Source organism: Oncorhynchus nerka, linkage group LG25, assembly GCF_034236695.1.
Source record: "Oncorhynchus nerka isolate Pitt River linkage group LG25, Oner_Uvic_2.0, whole genome shotgun sequence".
NCBI lineage: Eukaryota > Metazoa > Chordata > Actinopteri > Salmoniformes > Salmonidae > Oncorhynchus > Oncorhynchus nerka.
This window is the reverse complement of record NC_088420.1, coordinates 25646295-25670271: the sequence shown is the minus strand read 5'-3', so window position 1 is coordinate 25670271 and position 23977 is coordinate 25646295. Positions and strand designations below refer to the sequence as shown.

Genomic DNA, 23977 nt, shown 5'->3' with positions numbered 1-23977 from the left:
TGGACGGCTCTGACTTAGAACATGTGAACTCTAAATACCTAGGTGTTTGGTTTGATTGTAAACTCTCCTTCCAGCATCTCCAATCCAAAATTAAATCTAGAATCGGCTTCCTTTTTCGCAACAAAGCCTCCTTCACTCATGCTGCTAAACATACACTCGTAAAACTGAGTATCCTACCGATCCTTGACTTCGCCGATGTCATTTACAAAATAGCCTCCAACACTCTACTCAGCAAATTGGATGCAGTCTATCACAGTGCCATCCATATTGTCACCAAAGCCCCATATACTACCCACCACTGCGACCTGTATGCTTTCGTTGGCTGGCCCTCACTACAAATTCGTCGCCAAACCCAATTGCTCCAGGTCATCTATAAGTCTTTCACTGGTCAAGCCCAAAGCCAACTCCTACTTTGGCCACCTTTCCTTCCAGTTCTCTGCTGCCAATGACTGGAACTAATTGCAAAAATCACTGAAGCTGGAGACCTATATCTCCCTCACTAACTTTAAGCATCAGCTGTCAGAGCAGCTTACTGATCATTGCACCTGTACACAGCCCATCTGTAAATACGCCACCCAACTACCTCATCCCCATATTGTTATTTATTTTTGCTATTTTGCACACCAGTATCTCTACCTGCACATCTATCACTCCAGTGTTAATGCTGAATTGTAATTATTTCGCCACTATGGCCTATTTATTGCCTTACCTCCCTAATCTTACTGCATTTGCACACACTGCATATACAGTGGGGCAAAAAAGTATTTATTCAGCCACCAATTGTGCAAGTTCTCCCACTTAAAAAGATGAGAGAGGCCTGTAATTTTCATCATAGGTACACTTCAACTATGACAGACAAAATGAGAGAAAAAAAATCCAGAAAATCACATTGTAAGATTTTTAATGAATTTATTTGCAAATTATGGTGGAAAATAAGTATTTGGTCACCTACAAACAAGCAAGATTTCTGGTTCTCACAGACCTGTAACTTCTTCTTTAAGAGGCTCCTCTGTCCTCCACTCGTTACCTGTATTAATGGCACCTGTTTGAACTTATCAGTATAAAAGACACCTGTCCACAACCTCAAACAGTCACACTCCAAACTCCACTATGGCCAAGACCAAGCTGTCAAAGGACACCAGAAACAAAATTATAGACCTGCACCAGGCTGGGAAGACTGAATCTGCAATAGGTAAGCAGCTTGGTTTGAAGAAATCAACTGCGGGAGCAATTATTAGGAAATGGAAGACATACAAGAACACTAATAATCTCCCTCGATCTGGGGCTCCACGCAACATCTCACCCCGTGGGGTCAAAATGATCACAAGAACGGTGAGCAAAAATCCCAGAACCACACAGGGGGACCTAGTGAATGACCTGCAGAGAGCTGGGACCAAAGTAACAAAGCCTACCATCAGTAACACACTACGCTGCCAGGGACTCAAATCCTGCAGTGCCAGACGTGTCCCCCTGCTTAAGGCAGTACATGTCCAGGCCCTTATGAAGTTTGCTAGAGAGCATTTGGATGATCCAGAAGAAGATAGGGAGAATGTCATATGGTCAGATGAAACCAAAATATAACTTTTTGGTAAAAACTCAACTCGTCGTGTTTGGAGGACAAGCTGAGTTGCATCCAAAGAACACCATACCTACTGTGAAGCATGGGGTTGGAAACATCATGCTTTGGGGCTGTTTTTTGTGTTACTGACTGTACGTTTGTTTATCCCATGTGTAACTCTGTGTTGTTGTTTTTGTCGCACTGCTTTGCTTTATCTTGGCCAGGTCACAGTTGTAAATGAGAACTTGTTCTCAACTAGCCTACCTGGTTAAATAAAGGTGGGAAAATAATTGGGGGGAGTTTCTCCGATTATTCAATGCAGATCCTCTCAAGCTCTGTCAGGTTGGATGGGGAGCGTTGCTGCACAGATATTTTCAGGTCTCTCCAGATATATTAGATTGGGTTCCAGTGCGGGATCTGGCTGGGCCACTCTAGGACATTCAGTGACTTGTCCCGAAGTCACTCCTGCATCATTTTGGCTGTGTGCTTAGGGTCGTTGTCCTGTTGGTAGGTGACGCTTGGCATTCAGGCCAAAGAGTTCAATCTATGTTTCATCAGACCAGAGAATGTTGTTTCTCATGGTATGAGTCCTTTAGGTGCCTTTTGTCAAACTCCAAGCGTGCTGTCATGTGCCTTTTACTGAGGAGTGGCTTCTGTCTGGCCACTCTAAAATAAACGCCTGATGGTGGTGTGCTGCAGAGATGGTTGTCCTTCTGGAAGGTTCTCCCATCTCCACAGAGGAACTCTAGAGCTCTGTTAGAGGGACCATCAGGTTCTTGGTCACCTCCCTGACCAAGGCCCTTCTCCCCCGATTGCTCAGTTTGGCCGGGCGGCCAGCTCTAGAAAGAGTCTTTGTGGTTCCAAACTTCTTCCATTTAAGAATGATGGAGGCCACTGTGTTCTTGGGGACCTTCAATGCTGCAGACATTTTTTGGTACCCTTCCCCAGATCTGTGCCTTGACACAATCCAGTCTTGGAGCTCTACGGACAATTCCTTCGACCTCATGGCTTGGTTTTTGCTCTGACACACACTGTCAAATGTGGGACCTTATATAAACCAGTGTGCGCCTTTACAAATCATGTCCAATCAATTTAATTTACCACAGGTGGACTCCAATCAAGTTGTAGAAACATCTCAAGGATGATCAATGGAAATAGGATTAACCTGAGCTCAATTTCGAGTCTCATAGCAAAGGGTCTCAAAACTTGTTTTTAATACATTTGCAAAAAATAATCTAAAAACCTGTTTTCGCTTTGTCACTATGGGGTATGTGTGTTGATTGATGAGTAACATTTGTATTTAATCCATTTTAGAACAAGGCTGTAATGTAACAAAATGTGGGAAAAGGAAAGACATCTGAATGCACTGTATATGTAGATTTAAAAAAATGTTTTCTCTTTAACTAGGCAAGTCAGTTAACAACAAATTCTTATTTTCAATGACGGCCTAGGAACAGTGGGTTAACTGCCTGTTCAGGCGCAGAATGACAGATTTGTACCTTGTCAGCTAGGGGTTTGAACTTGCAACCTTCCGGTTACTAGTCCAACGCTCTAACAACTAGGCTACCCTGCCTGCCCTCTAAATAAGCTTTGTTGTACAATTAAAGGTAAAATACACTGCATTTCAAAAAGTCAGCAATATCTTAAAGAATTCAAGGTTTGTGAAATTATACCTAGGATTATTAATTTTATCAAAATAGTTTCACCTGCTTTTTTGAAATAATCACTGATCTGGCTTTCAAGTCTGTCTATGAAAACACGCTTTTTGTTACAAATTTAACCAGATCCATGCATAATGCACATTCCCTGACAATGATCAAATTCTTGTAGCAGGCATTCTAGAACATTAACACAATCTCTCAAGCACAAGCCCACATGCTAGTGAGTAGCCAGCTAATCTTAATATTTCAAGGCAGAACAGTTGAATTGATATGGACACAACATTCTGTCTGTCTCCAACTGTTTGAACAGCACGCTAGTCTGTCCCCTTTGTTCAGATGTTGAAATCAAGTGTCCTACCTTACTTCTCCTAATGAGAACAAGTTGCCAATTCCTTATATAATTGTGTTTTATGCTTTTTGCACATTTTTAAAACACAGACTAGACAGCTAGTATAACAGCATTTGGCTAAAATTCTGCTAGCGGTACATGGTACTGCGCGCAACAAACTGAGCATACATTTTCCAGAGTCAATGTTCATTGACACTCATTTTAGTGTCTTCTCTGCACGCAATTTGAGAAGTTGAGACATAAATAAGGTATTGTCAGAAAGGTTTAACTTCTCTATTAAAGTAAAATAATGTCTCAATGTGTTTCAGTATCCATTAGACCGATTCTGTTGGACCAAACCTCAAATGCAAATAGCGAGTTGAAACCACTTGTTAGGGAAGAAGAAGTGATCTCTCATCTTTGTCATTGTAAGTAGCAGAGGGAGGGGCTTGGTGTGTGTGTGAACAGAGAGGAAAAGGTGAAGTGGGAAGTTTCACTCTCGCTAAAATCTTTCCAAAATAAGCCCAATACTTTTCTACGGGCTTATTTTGGACCTAAGCTTGTTGCCTGCCTTCCCACCTTTAAGACAACGACTCCCATTGTTAGGGCGGAGACATGAGCATCTCGTCATTATATTCAGATCTCTGATGTAAATTGGCAGGTGCGCACAGCACAGAAGGAGCGAAGGAGACCAGACCAAAAAGACAACATGAAAACAAGAGGACATAAATGCTCATAAAAACATCTATAAAGAAAAAGCGTGATTCTTGCGATATAGGCATTTGGAATATCCCGCAAAAACATACATTCTAATTAATCAAACAATTTCACCATATTACATTGCCCTGGTTCCAACTATTCCACTTCTCTGCCCTTGGGTCCTGAGTGGGTTGCCTTGCCTTCTTATTGTATGCTCTTAGGCATTCTTGGGTTGTTTGTGATGCTGTTCCAGATATCCACATCAGAAGTAGGCCTAAATACTCACTGGAAATAACCCCAGAGAGAGACAGTCCAAGGAGGGGCTCCTTCCTGGCTGCCTGCACCCTACTGATGCACTTCTAATGACAGACTGACTTTGACACTCCTCACACCAAAGACGGGGTGGCTTTCGGGCCCAGAGTGTGTGTGTGCCTTAACGTGTGTGTCTTGTGTCCTCCTATTCATTCAGAGACTGCTGTATGACTCCAAGGGCCCTCGTCAAGGACATAAAGTACACTCTCCAAGGCTTTGTACAAGAACTGGAGTCAGGACATAGACTCTGTACTCTGTTCCTACATTTGTTCTTAGCCAGTCTGCAACAATTACATCAAATCAATAGTGCAGGACATGTGATTGAATTATCCACACTGCTCCACTACTCTGACTCATTTAGCTCCAAGGCCATGACCAGAGTTGGTCCCTGTAGGCTTAAAATCACAGAGCCTAAACCTCTACTGTCAGAAACAAGTTCAAACACACAATATTGGAAAAATAATTAGCTTTTTTGAGTGCTTGTGCTATGTGCAGGATGAGGATCCCTAGTTGAAATGTCCTCCCTATGCGTACATGTGCCAGCCACAGCACAGCCACACAGCATATGTGAATGAGTACTGTCACGAGTGGCTGGCATGGTGAGGTGTGCCCCGGCCCGATACATTCCTGACCTCTCTACTCACACTACACCACAGCCAGCACCCTGCACCAGGGGAATGAGTACTGTCACGAGTGGCTGGCATGGTGAGGTGTGCCCCGGCCCCGATACATTCCTGACCTCTCTACTCACACTACACCACAGCCAGCACCCTACACCAGGGGGCTAACTCTGAGCTTACAGTCTCATTGTCGAAGGTGATGAGCCAAGGAGAGATGAAGAAAGAAAGAGAGAAACAGAGAAATGGAATGAACTTCTCCAAATGTAGCCTAGTTACTTCCTTCCTCCTCTATGGGTGGGGCACCAGAGGCAAAACAGTCATGTGTTTCAAAGTGTATCAACTCTTCACACATCACTTAACGTATGTGTTCCTTATAGAACAGAGTTGTTACTTGAGTTCACTTCTCTGTTCAATATTTAGAATAAAAAGCTGACAAACGTCACGTAATGGACTGGAAACAGCAGACACATGGCAGGAGTAAGCAACCAATAGTGACCACATACACAAGTAGTGCAGCACATCTCAGTCACGTTGCTCTGTAGCTGTTAGTCTAGTTCAACGCCTGGCTCAGTGTGTCGGAGAGGTACTCTTAGAGAATGTTTTATCAATCCAATCCCTTGTTTTCTGCATGCTTTCTGCCACCGCACACTGATCATTTTATTTCTCCCGTCTCCTGACAGAATCCTGTACTTTAGCCTTACCCACCACAACAGGCACAAACAGTGATAGGTTGCATGCATCCAGAGAACACTGCTTAAGTTACGGAATATTTACTTTGTCAGTGGCTCTGATGTCAGTACATCAGCCAAGTAGAGTTTTGAAAGTAAATGCTGTGTCGCAAAATTAGGTAATCCAGCTGGCCACAAATCTGTGGCCAAATAAGGACCGTATGTATGAATATATTAGATCAGAGTTGTAATAGCTGATCTTGCGTCTGAAAGCAGGATATCTGTGGTGGAGAGCAAGGCTGGGATCGGATCCTCAGAGTGATCAGGTTCTGTTTGCTTTCCTCTCTGTTAATGAGGATTCCAGCACATACACTGAAAGTACAAAACACTAGGAACACCTTCCAAATATTGAGTTGCATCACCTCTTTGCCATCAGATCCGCCTCAATACACCAGGGCATGGGGGGGGGGTCAGATTTAATATTGCAAATAGATTATGACTTCTATCAATGTAATTGTTTGTATCATTTCCAATCCCCCCCCATATGTTTTGTTTATGTACTGTTCTTGTCAAAAGTTTGGAAACAATTACTCATTCTAGGGTTTTTCTACAAAACACCTTTTTTGGTTATTATATGATTCCATGTGTTATTTCATAGTTTTAATGTCTTCACTATTATTCTGCAATGTATAAAATAGTAAAAATAATGAAAAACCCTTGAATGAGTAGGTGTGTCCAAACTTTTGACAGTACTGTGTGTATATATAAACTCAGCAAAAAAACGAAACGTCCTCTCACTGTCAACTGCGTGTATTTTCAGCAAACTTAACATGTCAAAATCAAATCAAATCAAATGTATTTGTCACATACACATGGTGGATGTTAATGCAGATGTTAGTTCCGACAATGCAGTAATAACCAACAAGTAATATAGCTAACAATTCCAAAACTACTACCTTATAGACAAAATGAAATGTACATAAATATATGAATGAGTGATGGTACCCATAGGCAAGATACAAGATGGGGTAAATATTTGTAGGGATTCAACAACTGAGACATAAACTGAACAAGTTCCACAGACATGTGGCTAACAGAAATGGAATAATGTGTCCCTGAACAAAGGGGGAGGGGGTGAAAATCAAAAGTAGTAGCCAGCTGCATTAAGTACTGCAGTGCTTCTCCTCCTCATGAACTGCACCATAATTGCCAGTTCTTGCTGTGAGATGTTACCCCACTCTTCCACTAAGGCACCTGCAATGAGCCTGCAGGAAGGGTACCACATGAGGGAGGAGGATGTCTTCCCTGTAACACGCAGCATTGAGAGCAAGCTCAGTCCGATGATGCTGTGACACACTGCCCCAGACCATGACGAACCCTCCACCTCCAAATCGATCCAGCTCCAGAGTACAGGCTGCGGTGTAACGCTCATTCCGTCAACGCTAAAAACGAATCCGACCATCACCCCTAGTGAGACAAAACCGCGTCAGTGAAGAGCACTTTTGCCAGTCCTGCCTGGTCCAGTGACGGTGGGCTTGTGCCCATTTGCAACGTTGTTGCCAGTGATGTCTGGTGAGGACCTGCCTCACAACAAGCCTACAAGCCCTCAGTCCAGCCTCTCTCAGCGTATTACGGACAGTCTGAGCACTGATGGAGGGATTGTGCGTTACTGGTGTAACTCGGGCAGTTGTTGTTGCCATCCTGTACCTATAACGCAGGTGTGATGTTCAGATGTACTGATCCTGTGCAGGTGTTGTTACACGTGGTCTGCCACTGTGAGGACGATCAGCTGTCCGTCCTGTCTCCCTGTAGGGCTGTCTTAGACGACCCACAGTATGGACATTGCAATTTATTGCCCTGGCCACATCTGCATCTCCTCATGCGTCCTTGCAACGTGCCAAAGGCACGTTCTCGCAGATGAGCAGGGACCCTGGGCATTTTCTTTTGGGGATTTTCAGAGTCAGTAGAAAGGCCTCTTTAGTGTCCTAAGTTTTCATAACTGTGACCTTAATTGCCTACCGTCTGTAAGCTGTTGGTGTGTTAACGACTGTTACACAGGTGCATGTTCATTAATTGTTCATGGTTCATTGAACATGCATGGGAAACAGTGTTTAAACCCTTTATAATGAAGATCTGTGAAGTTATTTGGATTTTTACGAATTATCTTTGAAAGACAGGGTCCTGAAAAAGCGACATTTATTTTTTTAGCTGAGTTTACATCAGTCATTTATTTGTTGGCAAACAAGTTTCACTGTTACAACAAATATTAGTTATGAGGTCATTCAACTTGGAAACCCATACAAAAATGAATAAATAAAAAGTCATATTCATACTCATAATAAAAACTACTCTTGAGTTGCTGAATTATTACTACAAATACAGTGGGGCAAAAAAGTATTTAGTCAGCCACCAATTGTGCATGTTCTCCCACTTAAAAAGATGAGAGAGGCCTGTAATTTTCATCATAGGTACACTTCAACTATGACAGACAAAATGAGAAAACAACTTTGGAAGTATGCTTGGGGTCATTGTCCCACTGTAAGTATAGTACAAAACACACACACACTCTCCCCTAGGAGATTATATATATAATTTAATTGAAGTCGGAAGTTTACATACACCGCCAAATACATTTAAACTCAGTTTTTCACGATTCCTGACATTTAATCCTAGTACAAATTCCCTGTCTTAGGTCAATTAGGATCACCACTTTATTTTAAGAATGTGAAATGTCAGAATAATAGTAGAGAATTATTTATTTCAGCTTTTATTTCTTTCATCACATTCCCAGTGGGTCAGAAGTTTACATACACTTACTTAGTATTTGGTAGCATTGCCTTTAAAATGTTTAAGTTGGGTCAAACATTTCAGGTAGCCTTCCACAAGCTTCGCATAATAAGTTCCTCCTGACAGAGCTGGTGTAACCGAGTTAGGTTTGTAGGCCTAATTGTCCGAACACACTTTTTCAGTTCTATCCACAAATGTTCTATGGTATTGAGGTCAGGGTTTCGTGATGGCCACTCCAATACCTTGACTTGGTTGTCCTTAAGCCATTTTGCCTGACTGATGTCTTGAGATGTTGCTTCAATATATGCACATAATTTTCCTCCCTTATGAAGCCATCTATTTTGTGAAGTGCACCAGTCCCCCCTGCAGCAAAGCACCCCCACAACATGATGTTACCACCCTCGTGCTTCACGGTTGGGATGGTGTTCTTCGGCTTGCAAGCCTCCCCCTATTTCCTCCAAACATAACGATGGTCATTATGGCCAAATAGTTCTATTCTTGTTTCATCAGACCAGAGGAAATTTCTCCAAAAAGTACGATATTTGTCCCCATGTGTAGTCTGGCATTTTTATGGTGGTTTTGGAGCAGTGGCTTCTTTCTTGCGGAGTGGTCTTTCAGGTTATGTCGATATAGGACTCGTTTTACTGTGGATATAGATAATTTGTACCTGTTTCCTCCAGCATCTTCACAAGGTCCTTTGCTGTTGTTCTGGGATTGATTTGCACTTTTTGCATCAAAGTACGTTCATCTCTAGGAGACAGAATGCATCTCCTTCCTGAGCGGTATGATGGCTGTGTGGTCCCATGGTGTTTATACTTGCATACTATTGTTTGTATGGATGAACGTGGTACCTTCAGGCATTTGGAAATTGCTCCCAAGGATGAACCAGACTTGTGGAGGTCTACCATTTTTTTCTGAAGTCTTGGCTGATTTCTTTTGATTTTCCCATGATGTCAAGCAAAGAGGCACTGCGTTTGAAGGTAGGCCTTGAAATACATCCACAGGTACATCTCCAATTGAATCAAATTATGTCAAATATCCTATCAGAAGCTTCTAAAGCCATGAGATAATTTTCTGGAATTTTCCAAGTTGTTTAAAGGCATAGTCAACTTAGTGTTTGTAAACGTATGACTCACTGGAATTGTGATACAGTGAATTATAAGTGAAATAATCTGTCTGTAAACAATTGTTGGAAAAATGACTTGTGTCCTGCACAAAGTAGATGTCCTAACCGACTTGCCAAAACTATAGTTTGTTAACAAGAAATTTGTGAAGTGGTTGAAAAACGAGTTTTAATAACTCCAGCCTGAGTGTATGTAAACTTCTGACTTCAACTGTATATATAATCCTAAACCACATCTAGAGTGCTGCTTGGACACAGCTGACTCCTGCTATATGTCTAAAGGCCCTAGGTTTCCTACTATATATCTGAAGGCCCTGGTTTTCCTGTTTGAGGAGTGAGCATGCTCATGGCAGGAGGAGAGGAGATCCCAAGCCTAACTGTGTGCACTGAGCCCAGCTGATCCCCCTTCTTCATGTGGCTGCTCCCTGAAATCAAACACCGCTGGGCCACGCATCACACAGCAACAACCTCTTCCTTCCCCCTCTCTACCTCCTTACGCTGAGTGCTCTGCTTAGGGAGCCAATGGCAACTTGAAGCCCTTATTTTACATATTTTAAATACTTCGGGATTTTGGCAATGAGGTCCTTAATCTACTTCCCCAGAATCGGATTAGCTGTAATGTCTCTGTGTCCAGTATGAAGGAAGTTGGAGGTAGATTTGCGAGCCAATGCTAACTTGCGTTAGCACAATGATATGGCTATCAGTTCGCATCCAGATACCCATAGACGTTCAGTGTGCTAACGCTGGTTAGCAATTGCACTAGCGCTATTTAGCAACTTCCTTAAAACCGCACGCAGAGACATAACAATGGTATCCACGAGTTCATCTGACTTTTGGGAAGTAGATAAAGGGCCTCATTGCCAAAATTCCGAAGTATTCCTTTAACTCCCTGCCTGGATGCATCAACACGTTTAGACGGGAAAAAAAGCCACTTAGCAAAGTCAAAGCAAACCTTTAAGTTATTTAACCCCCACATTCTGTTCTGGGATATGAGCAACACGAAACCATGTTTACAGAGCAGACTTGGTTATGACCAAGAATATACGGTGAGAACCTCACCAACAGCACAGACACATATGGCCATCATCTGTCCATGTAAAGTTAGACCAGACAGCCTAGCCTAACAAAGGCACGGTGAACAAGGAAAAATAAAATGGCGCAGGAAGAAATGGCAGCAGTTTTACGGGCGCCCAACCAATTGTGCTATTATGTGTTTTTCTCACATTATTTGTAACTTATTTTGTATGTAATGTTTCTGCAACTGTATCTTACGGCAAAAAAGAGCTTCTGGATATCAGGACAGCGATCACTCACCTCGGATTAGGCAAAGATTTTTTTCTTCAATAAGCAGGACACACAGGACATACTCCAAACACCTGACAAGGCCAACATCCCAGTTATTTGCAAAAGGAAAAGACGCAGGCACAGAGGACACAGATCAGGATGCCTCGTTAGGATCCGCCGACGGCAAGTGGGTAAGTTGCTGTTACCGTCAATATTACTCACCAATGTGCAATCATTGGACAATACATTAGACGAGGTACGATCACAAATATCCTACCAACGAGACATCAAAAACTGTAATATACTATGTTTCACGGAATCGTGGCTGAATGACGACATGGAGATTCAGCTAGCGGGATATACGCTGCACCGGCAAGATAGAACAGCACACTCCGGTAAGACGAGGGGGGGTGGTGTGTGCATATTTGTAAACAACAGCTGGTGCACGAAATCTAAGGAAGTCTCTAGATTTTGCTCGCATGAAGTAGAGTATATTGGAATAAATTGCAGACCACACTACTTGCCTCGAGAGTTTTCAGCTATACTTTTGGTGGCTGTTTATTTACCACCACAAACAGATGCAGGAACTAAGACCACACTCAGTCAGCTGTATAAGGAAATAAGCAAACACCCAGAGGTGGTGCTCCTAGTGGCCGGAGACTTTAATTCAGGGAAACTTAAATCAGTTCTACCTAATTTCTATCAACATGTTAAATGTGCAACCAGAAGGGAAAAAAATTCTAGATCACCTGTACACCACACACAGAGATGCATACAAAGCTCTCCCATGCCCTCCATTTAGCAAATATGACCATAATTCTATCATCCTGATTCCTGCTTACAAGCAAAAATTAAAGCAGGAAGCACCAGTGACTCAGTCTATAAAAAAAAGTGGTCAGATGAAGGAAATGCTAAACTACAGGACTGTTTTGCTTTCACAGACTGGAACATGTTCCGGGATTCTTCCGATGGCATTGAAGAGTACACCACATCAGTCACTGGCTTTATCAATAAGTGCATCGAGGACGTCGTCCCCACAGTGACTGTACGTACATACCCCAACTAGAAGCCATGGATTACAGTCAACATTCGCACTGAGCTAAAGGGTAGAGCTGCCACTTTCAAGGTGCGGGACTCCAACCTGGAAGTTTTTAAGATATCCTGCTATGCGATGAACCATAAAACAGGCAAAGCATCAATAAAGGGATAAGAATAAATCATACTACACCGGCTCCGACGCTCGTCTTATGTGGCAGGGCTTGCAAACTATTACAGACTACAAAGGGAAGCACAGCCGCGAGCTGCCCAGTGACACGAGCCTACCAGACGAGCTAAATCACTTCTATGCTCGCTTCGAGGCAAGCAACACTTGCATGAGAGCGAAGCATGCATGAGAGCATCAGCTGTTCCGGACGACTGTGTGATCACGCTCTCCATAGCCAACGTGAGTAAGACCTGTAAACTGGTCAACATTCACAAGGCTGCGGGGCCAGACGGATTACCAGGACGTGTGCTCTGGATATGTGTTGACCTACTGGCAGGTGTCTTCACTGACATTTTCAACATGTCCCTGATTGAGTCTGTAATACCAACATGTCTCAAGCAGACCACCATAGTCCCTGTGCCCAAGAACATGAAGACAACCTGCCTAAATGACTACAGACCCGTAGCACTCATGTCCATAGCCATGAAGTGCTTGAAAGTCTTGTCATGGCTCAAATCAACACCATCATCCCTATTGCACTCCACACTGCCCTTTCCCACCTGGACAAAAGGAACACCTACTGTATGTGAGAATGCTATTCATTGACTATACAGCTCATCGTTCAATACCATAGTACCCTCATAGCTCATCACTAAGCTAAGGATCCTGGGACTAAACACCTCCCTCTGCAACTGGATCCTGGACTTCCTGACGGGCCGCCCCCAGGTGGTGAGGGTAGGTAGCAACACATCTGCCACACTGATCCTCAACATTGAGGATGTCAGGTGTCTCCGGAAGGTGGTGATTGACTCCGCTGTCCTGGCGTCGTGAGGGAGTTTGTTCCACCATTGGGGGGCCAGAGCAGCGAACAGTTTTGACTGGGCTGCGCGGGAACTGTACTTCCTCAGTGGTAGGGAGGCGAGCAGGCCAGAGGTGGATGAACGCAGTGCTCTTGTTTGGGTGTAGGGCCTGATCAGAGCCTGGAGGTACTGAGGTGCCGTTCCCCTCACAGCTCCGTAGGCAAGCACCATGGTCTTGTAGCGGATGCGAGCTTCAACTGGAAGCCAGTGGAGAGAGCGGAGGAGCGGGGTGACGTGAGAGAACTTGGGAAGGTTGAACACCAGACGGGCTTGCGGCGTTCTGGATGAGTTGTAGGGGTTTAATGGCACAGGCAGGGAGCCCAGCCAACAGCGAGTTGCAGTAATCCAGACGGGAGATGACAAGTGCCTGGATTAGGACCTGCGCTGCTTCCTGTGTGAGGCAGGGTCGTACTCTGCGGATGTTGTAGAGCATGAACCTACAAGAACGGGCCACCGCCTTGATGTTAGTTGAGAACGACAGGGTGTTGTCCAGGATCACGCCAAGGTTCTTAGCACTCTGGGAGGAGGACACAATGGAGTTGTCAACCGTGATGGCGAGATCATGGAACGGGCAGTCCTTCCCCGGGAGGAAGAGCAGCTCCGTCTTGCCGAGGTTCAGCTTGAGGTGGTGATCCGTCATCCACACTGATATGTCTGCCAGACATGCAGAGATGCGATTCGCCACCTGGTCATAGCAAGGGCTAGCAGTTAGCAGCCCGGGCAGGCAAGCTAGCAGTTAGCAGACCGGGTTAGCAAGCAAGCAGATAGCAGGGGCTAGAACGTTAGCCTTTGGGGGACGTCGCGATGGGGGTGAGTCTGTTTTTTCCTCTTTGTGCGGTGACGTCGATAGACCAGTCGTGGAATTAGTAGGGTTCCAAGTAGCTCTAGGTAGCTAGCAGGCCTAGCTGGTTAGCATAATGGTCCTTCAGCGGGCGTCGCGCCTGAGGGGCCTGATGGAATCCTCGGGCAGATTATGTCGGTATTCCAGTTTTAGGGGATCTGCGGGGTTCCATGCCCCGTACCAGCTGTAGAAGTGGTCTGGATATTGTAGCCCAGGAGTATACTTCGGTGGTAGCACAGGAGCCCTGGCCGGGCTAGCTTCAAGCTAATTGGTGCTTACTCTGGGATGGAAACGCTAGCCAGGAGTAGTCATCCGGGATTGCGGTTAGCGGTAGGAATCCGGGGATAAAAATAACAGGTCCGTTATGCTCTGGTTAGAGTCACATTGTTCGAACTGACGAGAGCTTTCCGAGCTGAAGGTTAGCTGATGACCGCTGGCAATGGTTTGCTGACTGATATCTGGTAGTTAGCTGGCTAGGTTCAGTTGAGGGATTTCAGATCCGAAGTAAATATAAATACTTTAGGTAAAAAAAAGCAGATCCACGCCACATTGGGTGAGGCGGGTTGTAGGAGAGTATTTAGATGTTGAGGTTTAGCAAAATATTTTAAAGGATATGCGACGAAAAAGATGTAAAACGATATATACAAGGGACACGACAGGACAAAGACGTCTGACTGCTACGCCATCTTGGAGATGGTTTCATTTGCATGGCTTCATTTGCATGGCAAAGAGGGACTTTGCAGTTACAATTCATCTGATCACTCTTCATAACATTCTGGAGTATATGCAAATTACCATCATACAAACTGAGGTAGGAGACTATATGAAAAGTAATATTTGTGTCATTCTCAAAACTTTTGGCCACAACTGTATATAGCCTCGCTACTGTTACTTTTCACTGTCTTTTTACTGTTGTTTTTATTTATTTACTTACCTATTGTTCACCTAATACCTTTTTGCACTATTGGTTAGAGCCTGTAATGTAAGTAAGCATTTCACCGTAAGGTGAAACACCGTAACACCTGTTGTATTCAGCGCACGTGACAAGTAAACATTGATTTGATTTGAACATGGACAACGAGCTTTAACGAGAGGTACCACCTGCATGTTTTAAAACAGTATAACAAGTTACAGTAACCCACATAATCTAATAACAGTGTTATGTCTCGAGCCCAGCCACCCTTCTGAAATGTGGGCACCACATGCACTGTGTAAATCTAATTAAACATGTTCTAACCCAAGCAAAACACCAACATGCAATTACCCAGGGCAGCAATATAACTCGGCCCACTGGCCCTCACTGTCACAGAGCACAGACAGACTCTATCACTCACTCAAACCAATGTTATTTACACATACATTCTATGTACCATCTATATTATGAATACATTTCTCTCTTTTATTCTTAGGTTCCTTTAATGAAAATGTCAATATTTAATTTACGTGTCACAAAAACAGAACTCTTTAATATCTATAGAACATGTATTCCAGCAACCATAATAGGTTTTAATGGTTTGAATCCATTTCCCAGATGCACCACAGACAGAAATACGATTTTGGATTAAAGTGGCATACTTACATATAGCGGAGCTTGCTGTGGATTTAGTTTCATGACACTGGACACTGTGGAGAGAAGAGGGAGAACATCAGAGTTAATAAATATAGTAAACCCCAAAGCAGAGGGCAGCATTAGGTAAGCAGCAATTATATAGTCTTACACTATCACTTCTCTGTGTCAGCTCCACACAACAGACCAACAGCCTAAGTCAGACCATGGAAGGCGGTGTGGCTGCAGCAGCACTAGCCTTGGGTTCAGACGAGGCATTTAACAGCCTAAATCAGACCATGGAAGGCGGTGTGGCTGCAGCAGCAATAGCCTTGGGTTCAGACGAGGCATTTAACAGCCTAAGTCAGACCATGGAAGGCGGTGTGGCTGCAGCAGCTCTAGCCTTGGGTTCAGACGAGGCATTTAACAGCCTAAGTCAGACCATGGAAGGCGGTGTGGCTGCAGCAGCACTAGCCTTGGGTTCAGACGAGGCATTTAACAGCCTAAATCAGACCATGGAAGGCGGTGTGGCTGCAGCAGCAATAGCCTTGGGTTCAGACGAGGCATTTAACAGCCTAAGTCAGACCATGGAAGGCGGTGTGGCTGCAGCAGCACTAGCCTTGGGTCCAAACGAGGCATTTATTAATCCTAAATCAGACCATGGAAGGCGGTGTGGCTGCAGCAGCACTAGCCTTGGGTTCAGACGAGGAATTTAACAGACCAAATCAGGCCTAATAACCGTCATCAAGGGCACATTACAGAAATGTAGCTGCCTGTGCCTATAATGGCTACCCTGTTCTTCCTTTTTCTCTTTTCCCTAAACTAAGGAATCTAGCTGCTTTCTTTGTCTGCATAGAACACTGCAGACAGAGAGAGACCATTCCTGAGGTTTGGGATTTTGTTGTTAATGATTAAGGTCTAAATATTTTAGCATTTTCTATGCTGTTTTCATGGACTACAGGTTGAAAAAATGTCTGTGAAGATGTGGTGGACCTCAACTCTGATCAGCTGAACAGTCGATGTACAGTCGTGGCCAAAAGTTTTGAGAATGACACAAATATACATTTTCACAAAGTTTGCTGCTTCAGTGTCTTTAGATATTTTTGTCAGATGTTACTATGGAATACTGAAGTATAATTACAATCATTTCATAAGTGTCAAAGGCTTCTATTGACAATTATATGAAATTTATGCAAAGAGTCAATATTTGCAGAGAGAAGAAAGCGAGGGAGGAGTGGTGGAGAAGGAGACGGTGGAAGAGAAAGTGGACTGGAGGGAAAGTGCCATGGTGGAAGAGATGAGGGGTATGGTGGAGGAGCTGGCGGGGGGGGAGGGTGGTATCTCTTCACTGCCGCCATCACCAAAGAAGAGTATGAAGAGGAGGGGGTGATTGGCCGACAGTGAGGGGGAAGGGATGGCCAAGAGAGTGATGGGGGCGGGAGAAACCTCTGCTGGTTTCCCCAGGCCCTCAACTTCTGTTGGGTGGGGACACACATAACAAGACTCAGGACTGGGTACAAGAGGAGGTGGGGAGTTTTTTGTTTGGGGACTCAGCCTCCCCAATTTTTTTCCAAACCAGCTGCAACACTGGGGAGGGGGAGGATTGTGGGGGTAGACCCAGGGTGCAGGGCACCCCGGAGCCAAACACTATTCCTGCATCCTGGGATGGTGTGATGGAGGAAGAGGGGGATGTCGGGATTACGGATGGTGTTCTCACCGGTAGATATGGAGCAGGGGAGCATCGGGTGAGTCTCCTGTTTTATGTTTTTTCTGTCTGGGTTTAGAATTTGAGTGTATTACATGTATTTATTTTTCATGGAGTCTAATTTTACTTTTGTTAGTTTAAATGTAAGGGGTTTAAGGGATTTTGTTAAGAGGAGGGCGGTTTTTAGTTATTTGGAGGGTGTGGGGTTTGATTTTTGTTTTTACAGGAGGTTCACCTGAGGGATGGAGGGGATGTTATTAGGTTTAAGAGGGAGTGGGGCAAGGGGGAGTCGGTTTGGGGTGTTGGGGGGTGCACTCATCGGGGGTAGGGATTTTGTGTGGGCACAGGGAGGTAAAAGTGGAGGATTCTTTTGTGGTAATGCAGGGGAGGGTTATAGGGGTGGATGTCACGATAAGGGATTGTAAATTTAGATTAGTGGTGGTGTATGGGCCACAGGTGGTGGCAGACAGGAGGGAGATGGTGGACTGTCTGACGCCCCTGTGTGTCACAAATAGGAAATTAGTGATAGGGGGGGATTTTAATACAGATTTAGGAAGAGGGGGGGATAGCAGTGCGGGCGCCATTGCCAGGCTAATGGCTTGCCATGGTCTGGTAGATGGTGGTCTGCACACTACTCCGAAAATGGACGGTCCTACATGGCGTAACTCCAGGGGGTTGAGCGGAGGCTCGACTATATTTTTGTACCCAGGTCTTTGGGTAAGTTGTCTGGGCGGCTGTTGCCTGTTTTCTTTTCGGATCACGACGGGGTGCTCCTGCAGGTGGGGTCGCCAGTCTGCCTCTTTGGTAGAGGGTACTGGAAGCTAGATCGGGATGTGCTGGAGGAGCAGGCTTTTGTTGACGGGTTTTATGGTTTCTTTTGGAGGCTTGAGGGCCTCCGGTCCATGTGCGAGGGGGTGTTAGAGTGGTGGGAATTAGTTAAGGTGAGGATTAGGGCTTTTATAATAGGGTATTGCAAGAGGAAAAAAAGGGAGGAGAGGAGGGAGGTGGATCGTATCCAGAGGTTAATTGAACTCGAATACGAGGCAGGCAACCTCGGCGGGTCGTTTGACTGGGAGAGATCCGCAACCCTAAAGGCGCAGCTCAGGGAGTTGCAGGAGCGGAAGGCTCGAGATTTCCTTGAGCGAGCGCATAGTGGCTTTCTGGAACATAATGAGACTTGTTCTGCTATGTTCTTTAAGTTGGTTAGGGCAAGACAGAGTAGGAAGGTAATGCATGGTGTTAGGGAAGAAAATGGTAGTATAGTTAGAGAACCAGAGGATATGGTCAGGGTGACAACTGATCATTTCCAAGGTTTATTTAAGGAAAGGGAAATAGATGTAGAGCAGGGAAATGTGTTTTTAGAACACTTGTCCAGGCGGTTGCCGGAGGACATTAGAGAAGTGATGGAGGCCCAGATCTCACTAGAAGAGGTTGAGAGCGCTCTTAGGAGGATGGGAAAAGGGAAGGTGCCTGGGATAGATGGGCTGCCGGCTGAGTTTTATCTCAAGTTTTGGGGTATACTTGGACCAGTGGTCCTCGAAGTCTTGAAGGCCATCCTTGAGACGGGGGTCCCGGGGGGATCAATGGCTGTTGGTGTGCTGTCACTTTTATATAAGAAGGGGGAAGTAACAGACCTTGGCAACTGGCAGCCGTTGACCATGCTGTGTGTAGATTACAAGCTACTTGCAAAGGTTTTAGCAGACCGGTTGCGCACAGCCCTTCCCTACGTCGTTCATGAGGATCAGACGTGCGGGGTAGAGGGCCGCTCTATTAGATGGAACCTACAGTTAATCAGGGACTCCATCGCTTGGGTTGAAGATAGAGGTCTGCCTTTAATGGTAGCAGCGCTAGATCAGGCGAAAGCCTTTGATCGCGTGAATAGATCATTTTTATTCAGTGTTAGGTCGATTAGGATTTGGGGAGAAGTTTATAGGATGGATTCGTACATTATATGTCGGAGCGGGGTGCCGAGTTAGTGTAAATAGTCACTTGGGTGATGTTTTTGACCTCTCGTCTGGGGTCAGGCAGGGGTGCCCACTCTCGGCTCTCCTCTTCGTTCTGTACATGGAGCCTCTGGGGGCTGCCATTAGGGCAGACACAGGGGTGGAAGGTTTGCTGATCCCTGGAAGTGGTGGGCTGCGTGTTAAGATGACGCAGTACGCCGACGACACTTCCTTGCTGTTGTGCAAGGACTCGTGCCTGACAAGGTCCCTTGCCATCTTTGGGGATTTCACCCGAGCGTCGGGAGCAGTTCTGAACCATGCAAAGTCTTCAGTCAAGTTTTTCGGAAGATGGCGCGGTAGAACGGATGTGCCTGGGGGTTATCTCTCTGTGAGGGGCCCTGAGGATTCTCGGGGTCCATTTTGAGACCTCCGGCTCAGCGACGCTAAACTGGAACATGCGTATCGCAGTGGTACAGAGGAAGCTAGCAATGTGGAAAGCTAGGTATTTGTCTTTTATGGGCAAAGTCCTGGTCCTAAAGGTGGATGTGTTGCCGTCTCTTTTGTATTTGGCATACATCTACCCATTGCCGGCTTGTCTGAGGAGGCCTCTAGTGAGGCTTGTGTTTCAGTTTATGTGGAGTGGCAGGTGCGAGTGGGTCGCCAGGGCACGCATGATCTGTCCCATCGGGGGAGGGAGGTAGGGGGTACCACATTTCCCCCTCAAGCTGGACTCAATTTTTGTTTCCTTCTTGTTAACGGAGCTTGCTCAGCCAGTGATACACCCGTCCGGTTACCTCCTGCGGGTGTTTTTCTCGTATCAGGCGAGAAGCATAATGGTGTGGTCTAACACGGGTCCTCGGGCGGAACAGCTGCCGTGGCACTTTGGTCATGCGGCCAAGTGGCTGCGTGCGCACCCTGAGGTTGAAGTTGCCCGAGTAGGTTTAGATCACAGGCACCTGTACGAGGAGGTCAGAAAGGCAGGGAGTCCGGCGCCTGTAGTGGGCATCTCGGAAGTGGTCTGGGAGGGAGTGCAGGCGCGGGGTCTGGATAACAGGCTCAAGGACCTGGGTGGTTGAGCCTTCATAAGTGTTTGCCGGTACGTTCCATCTTGTACCGGTATAATTTGGTGCAATCCCCCACCTGTCTAAGATCCTCTTGTGGCAGGGAGGAGACTGTGCGCCATGTCTTTTGGGACTGTGCTTTTGCCGGAGTAGTATGGGCTAGGGCACGGGTGTTGTTAGGTTTGGTAAAGGGGGATTTTGTATTGACGTGGGCCAGGTTAGAGAGGGGTGTAGGGAGAGCGAGAATGACGGATAGGGACAGGTTTCTGCTCTGGCTTCTCATGAGTCTCTTTAAACGGGGGCTGTGGGAAGCAAGGCAGAACATGGTGAAGACAGGGAAAGATTGGGGGGTGGAAGGGATAGTGAGGAGGGTGGAAGGAGATTTGAGGGGGAGGATGAAGAGGGAGGAGAGGAAGTGGGGGCAGCATGCTGCTCGGGAGAGGTGGAAGGGGGGTTTAGGGCTGGGTGTCATTTAGATTTGTAAGAGGATAGATTAGGGACGGGGAGATAGGGAGAGGTATTTTGTAGGGTAACGGGGAGGGAAGATGCTCCCCTGAGGTTTTGTTTGTGGTTTATGTTTTAGTTTAATTAGTTTATTTAAAATACCATTATTTGTGTATGTATGTAAATTATGAGTTGTAAAGAATGAATGGTATTGAAGATAATAAATTATTTTTATTTAAAAAAAAAAATGTAAAGATAGGCTGTAATAGGTTTCACGGTCCGTTTGTTGTTTTGTCTTCTATAGTTATTTCATGTATCGTTCCGTTTTTCTTCATTAAAGAAACATGAGTAACCACCACGCTGCATTTCGGTCCTCTCTTTCGACAAACGAAGAACGCCGTTACAGTTATCACTTTTGCCCTATGGCAAGGTGCTCCATCATGCTGGAAAAGGCATTGCTTGTCACCAAACTGTTCCTGGATGGTTGGGAGAAGTTGCTCTCAGAGGATGTGTTGGTACCATTCTTTATTCATGGCTGTGTTCGTAGGCAAAATTGTGAGTGAGCCCACTCCCTTGCCTGAAAAGTAACCCCACACATGAATGGTCTCATGATGCTTTATTGTTGCACTCACCTTGTCTTCCCAGGACAAGCTTTTTTTTTTCCAGATGCCCCAAACAATCGGAAAGGGGATTCATCAGAGAAAATGACTTTAACCCAGTCTTCAGCAGTCCAATCCCTGTACCTTTTGCAGCATATCAGTCTGTCCCTGATGTTTTTCCTGAAGAGACGTGGCTTCTTTGCTGCCCTTCTTGACACCAGGCCATCCTCCAAAAGTCTTCCCCTCACTGTGCGTGCAGATGCACTCACACCTGCCTGCTGCCATTCCTGAGCAAGCTCTGTACTGGTGGTGCCCCGATCCCGCAGCTGAATCAACTTTAGGAGATGGTCCTGGCGTTTGCTGGACTTTCTTGGGTGCCCTGGAGTCTTCTTCACAACAATTGAACCGCTCTCCTTGACGTTCTTGATGATCCAATAAATGGTTGATTTAGGTGCAATCTTACTTTAGGTGCAATCCTTGCCTGTGAAGCCCTTTTTGTGCAAAGCAATGATGACGGCACGTGTTTCCTTGCAGGTAACCATGATTGACAGAGGAAGAACAATGATTCCAAGCACCACCCTCCTTTTGAAGCTTCCAGTCTGTTATTCGAACTCAATCAGCATGACAGAGTGATCTCCAGCATTGTCCTTGTCAACACTCACACCTCTGTTAATGAGAGAATCACTGACATGATGTCAGCTGGTCCTTTTGTGGCAGGGCTGAAATGAGGGACTTTGCAATGAATTTCAATTCATCTGATCACTCTTCATAACATTTGACTCGTTTCAGGAAACTAGGCGTATGTCGTGCGTCACTACTTCACAGGATAGCCATTTCAACGTAAACTTTATTTTATTTTATCCAAATGCGTTTTTCGGCAGAAATGCCTTCTGGAACATGTGAACTTTCATATGCCTTAATAACAAACGTGTATGCCATCTGTAAATACGAATAAAATTGTAAATATTATGAGCCTAGTTGGTTTAGCCACAGAAAAAGTGAGGAACCTTGCTGCTAGCCATTATTGGCTGAGATAATGAGTGGGCTGGACATGCCGAGAGATTAGTTCAGATTGGCCTGCCATGTAGCATGCGTCTGTCTGTAAAATGTGCTGGTCAGGATGTGTAGGTAATAATTTCTAACTCTGCTTTTTGGAAGATATCACATAGCAGAAATGCAAAAGTGTTGCTCTCTACTTCCTGGAGGACCGAGTTTTGAAATCAGGAGATGGGAAAAATTCTGGCAATTGATTGAAAATATGCAGATGAAGTCGAAAAGAAAACACACAAAAGGCTGTTGTATAAAATACGGTCTCCCAATTACATCTTCAAACTAAGGCAACAATGGCTTCTGTGACAGAGGGAGAAGTGTCCATACATGTATACGGGTAAGAGTCTAGCTAACTATATTTCCCGATATTACAACGTTTCTAATTTTGTCAGAAAGTCATTTTCATTTCAAGTTAAAGCGTACTGTTAGCTAGCTAGCTAACATTAGCTGGCTGGCTCGCTAGCTAACGTTACGTATATGATCTGTGTAGTAATATAATATTTGCATTGCTAATTATAGCCTAATTTTAGCTAGCTAGCTACCAGAAGATTCATGCAGGGTAGTAACGTTATGAGTTGGTATTATGGCTCATTGTTTAGCTACATGTCTAAGCAAAAGACTCCACGATGCAAGTAACCATTTTAATAAAATGATGTCACTGCGACAACTGTTGATAGACGTAGTTGGTAAATTCGCTCTGATTTCAGAGCTCTCTCGTCTGAGTGTGCCAGAGCGCAGAAAAACTGACGAATTTACGAATGCTCAACACCGGTTGAATATGGCTGGTGTCAGTAAACGTTGGCAAAAAAAGCGTAATTAAATTGTTGCCAGCAGCACAGTTACAGTCACCAACGCTCTGAATAACATAACAGCCTAACCGACTCTGCTGGGGTGAGTAAAATGAGCTGTTCCCTCATTTATGTCAGGAAGCAGCTAGTAAGTTAGCCAACATTAGCCAGTTAGCTTGGGTGTTGTTAGGTCAGAGCGCTCGGATCAACCCTACTCCTTGGACAGAGCGTCCGGTGTGTGCTCTGAACGCTCCGAGAGCGAAACGCTCTGAATTTACGAACGGACAATCTGACAACACTCTGAGATTATGAATGCCCAAAGCGAACTCTGAGCACACTCTGGCACTCCAGATTGAATTTACGAACACACCCGTAGTAAAAACCAGCCTTTAGTCTTGAAATCTTTGGTTGTTTAGTACATGGCCTCATGTGAATCCTTAAAGAGATGGTTTGGGGCTAAGGCTTAAGAGGGTGTGAACGATTCTGAATGGGTGTAGACAAAGAAGAGCTCTCCGGTAAGTGTATCAAAGGACAATTTTCTCAAAAGTGAGGTTACAAGTTTATCAACTTTCAAAGCAGAATTACTTTCCTATTTTTCCTCAACTGTCGTGTATGATGTACCATTTTCTAGCTCTGAGTCTCTGCTTTTATCCAATGTAAAAAACACTATTTCAAATTTTGCTACATAAGACCGAATTGAGCCGGTCCGTCACAAATTAAATGCAAACTCTGATCCCGGGTCAGCTGATCTGTGTGACCAGGCTCTGTTCAAAGCAGCAACAGGAAGTGTCTCCATTGAAAAGTGAACAGAGAAGCCTAACAGGCCTGGATGGCACAAGCCCTGCCATTCATCCCAAACATATCACTTTGCATGGCAAGTAGAGCCCCATAGATAT

The 23977-nt window shown here is 45.0% G+C and overlaps 1 protein-coding gene across 8 annotated transcripts in view; it reads right to left on the bottom strand.

Moving 5' to 3' along the window:
* Positions 1-23977, bottom strand: part of LOC115109277 (A-kinase anchor protein 13) — a 172187-nt gene that overhangs the window by 113315 nt on the left and 34895 nt on the right. For all 8 annotated transcript variants that reach the window (XM_065009693.1, XM_065009699.1, XM_065009695.1 and 5 more), the window contains exon 2: positions 15525-15568. In XM_065009693.1, coding sequence (XP_064865765.1) covers positions 15525-15557 — 33 coding nt within the window. In that variant the 5' untranslated portion in view covers positions 15558-15568. The remainder of the gene's footprint in view (positions 1-15524; positions 15569-23977) is intronic.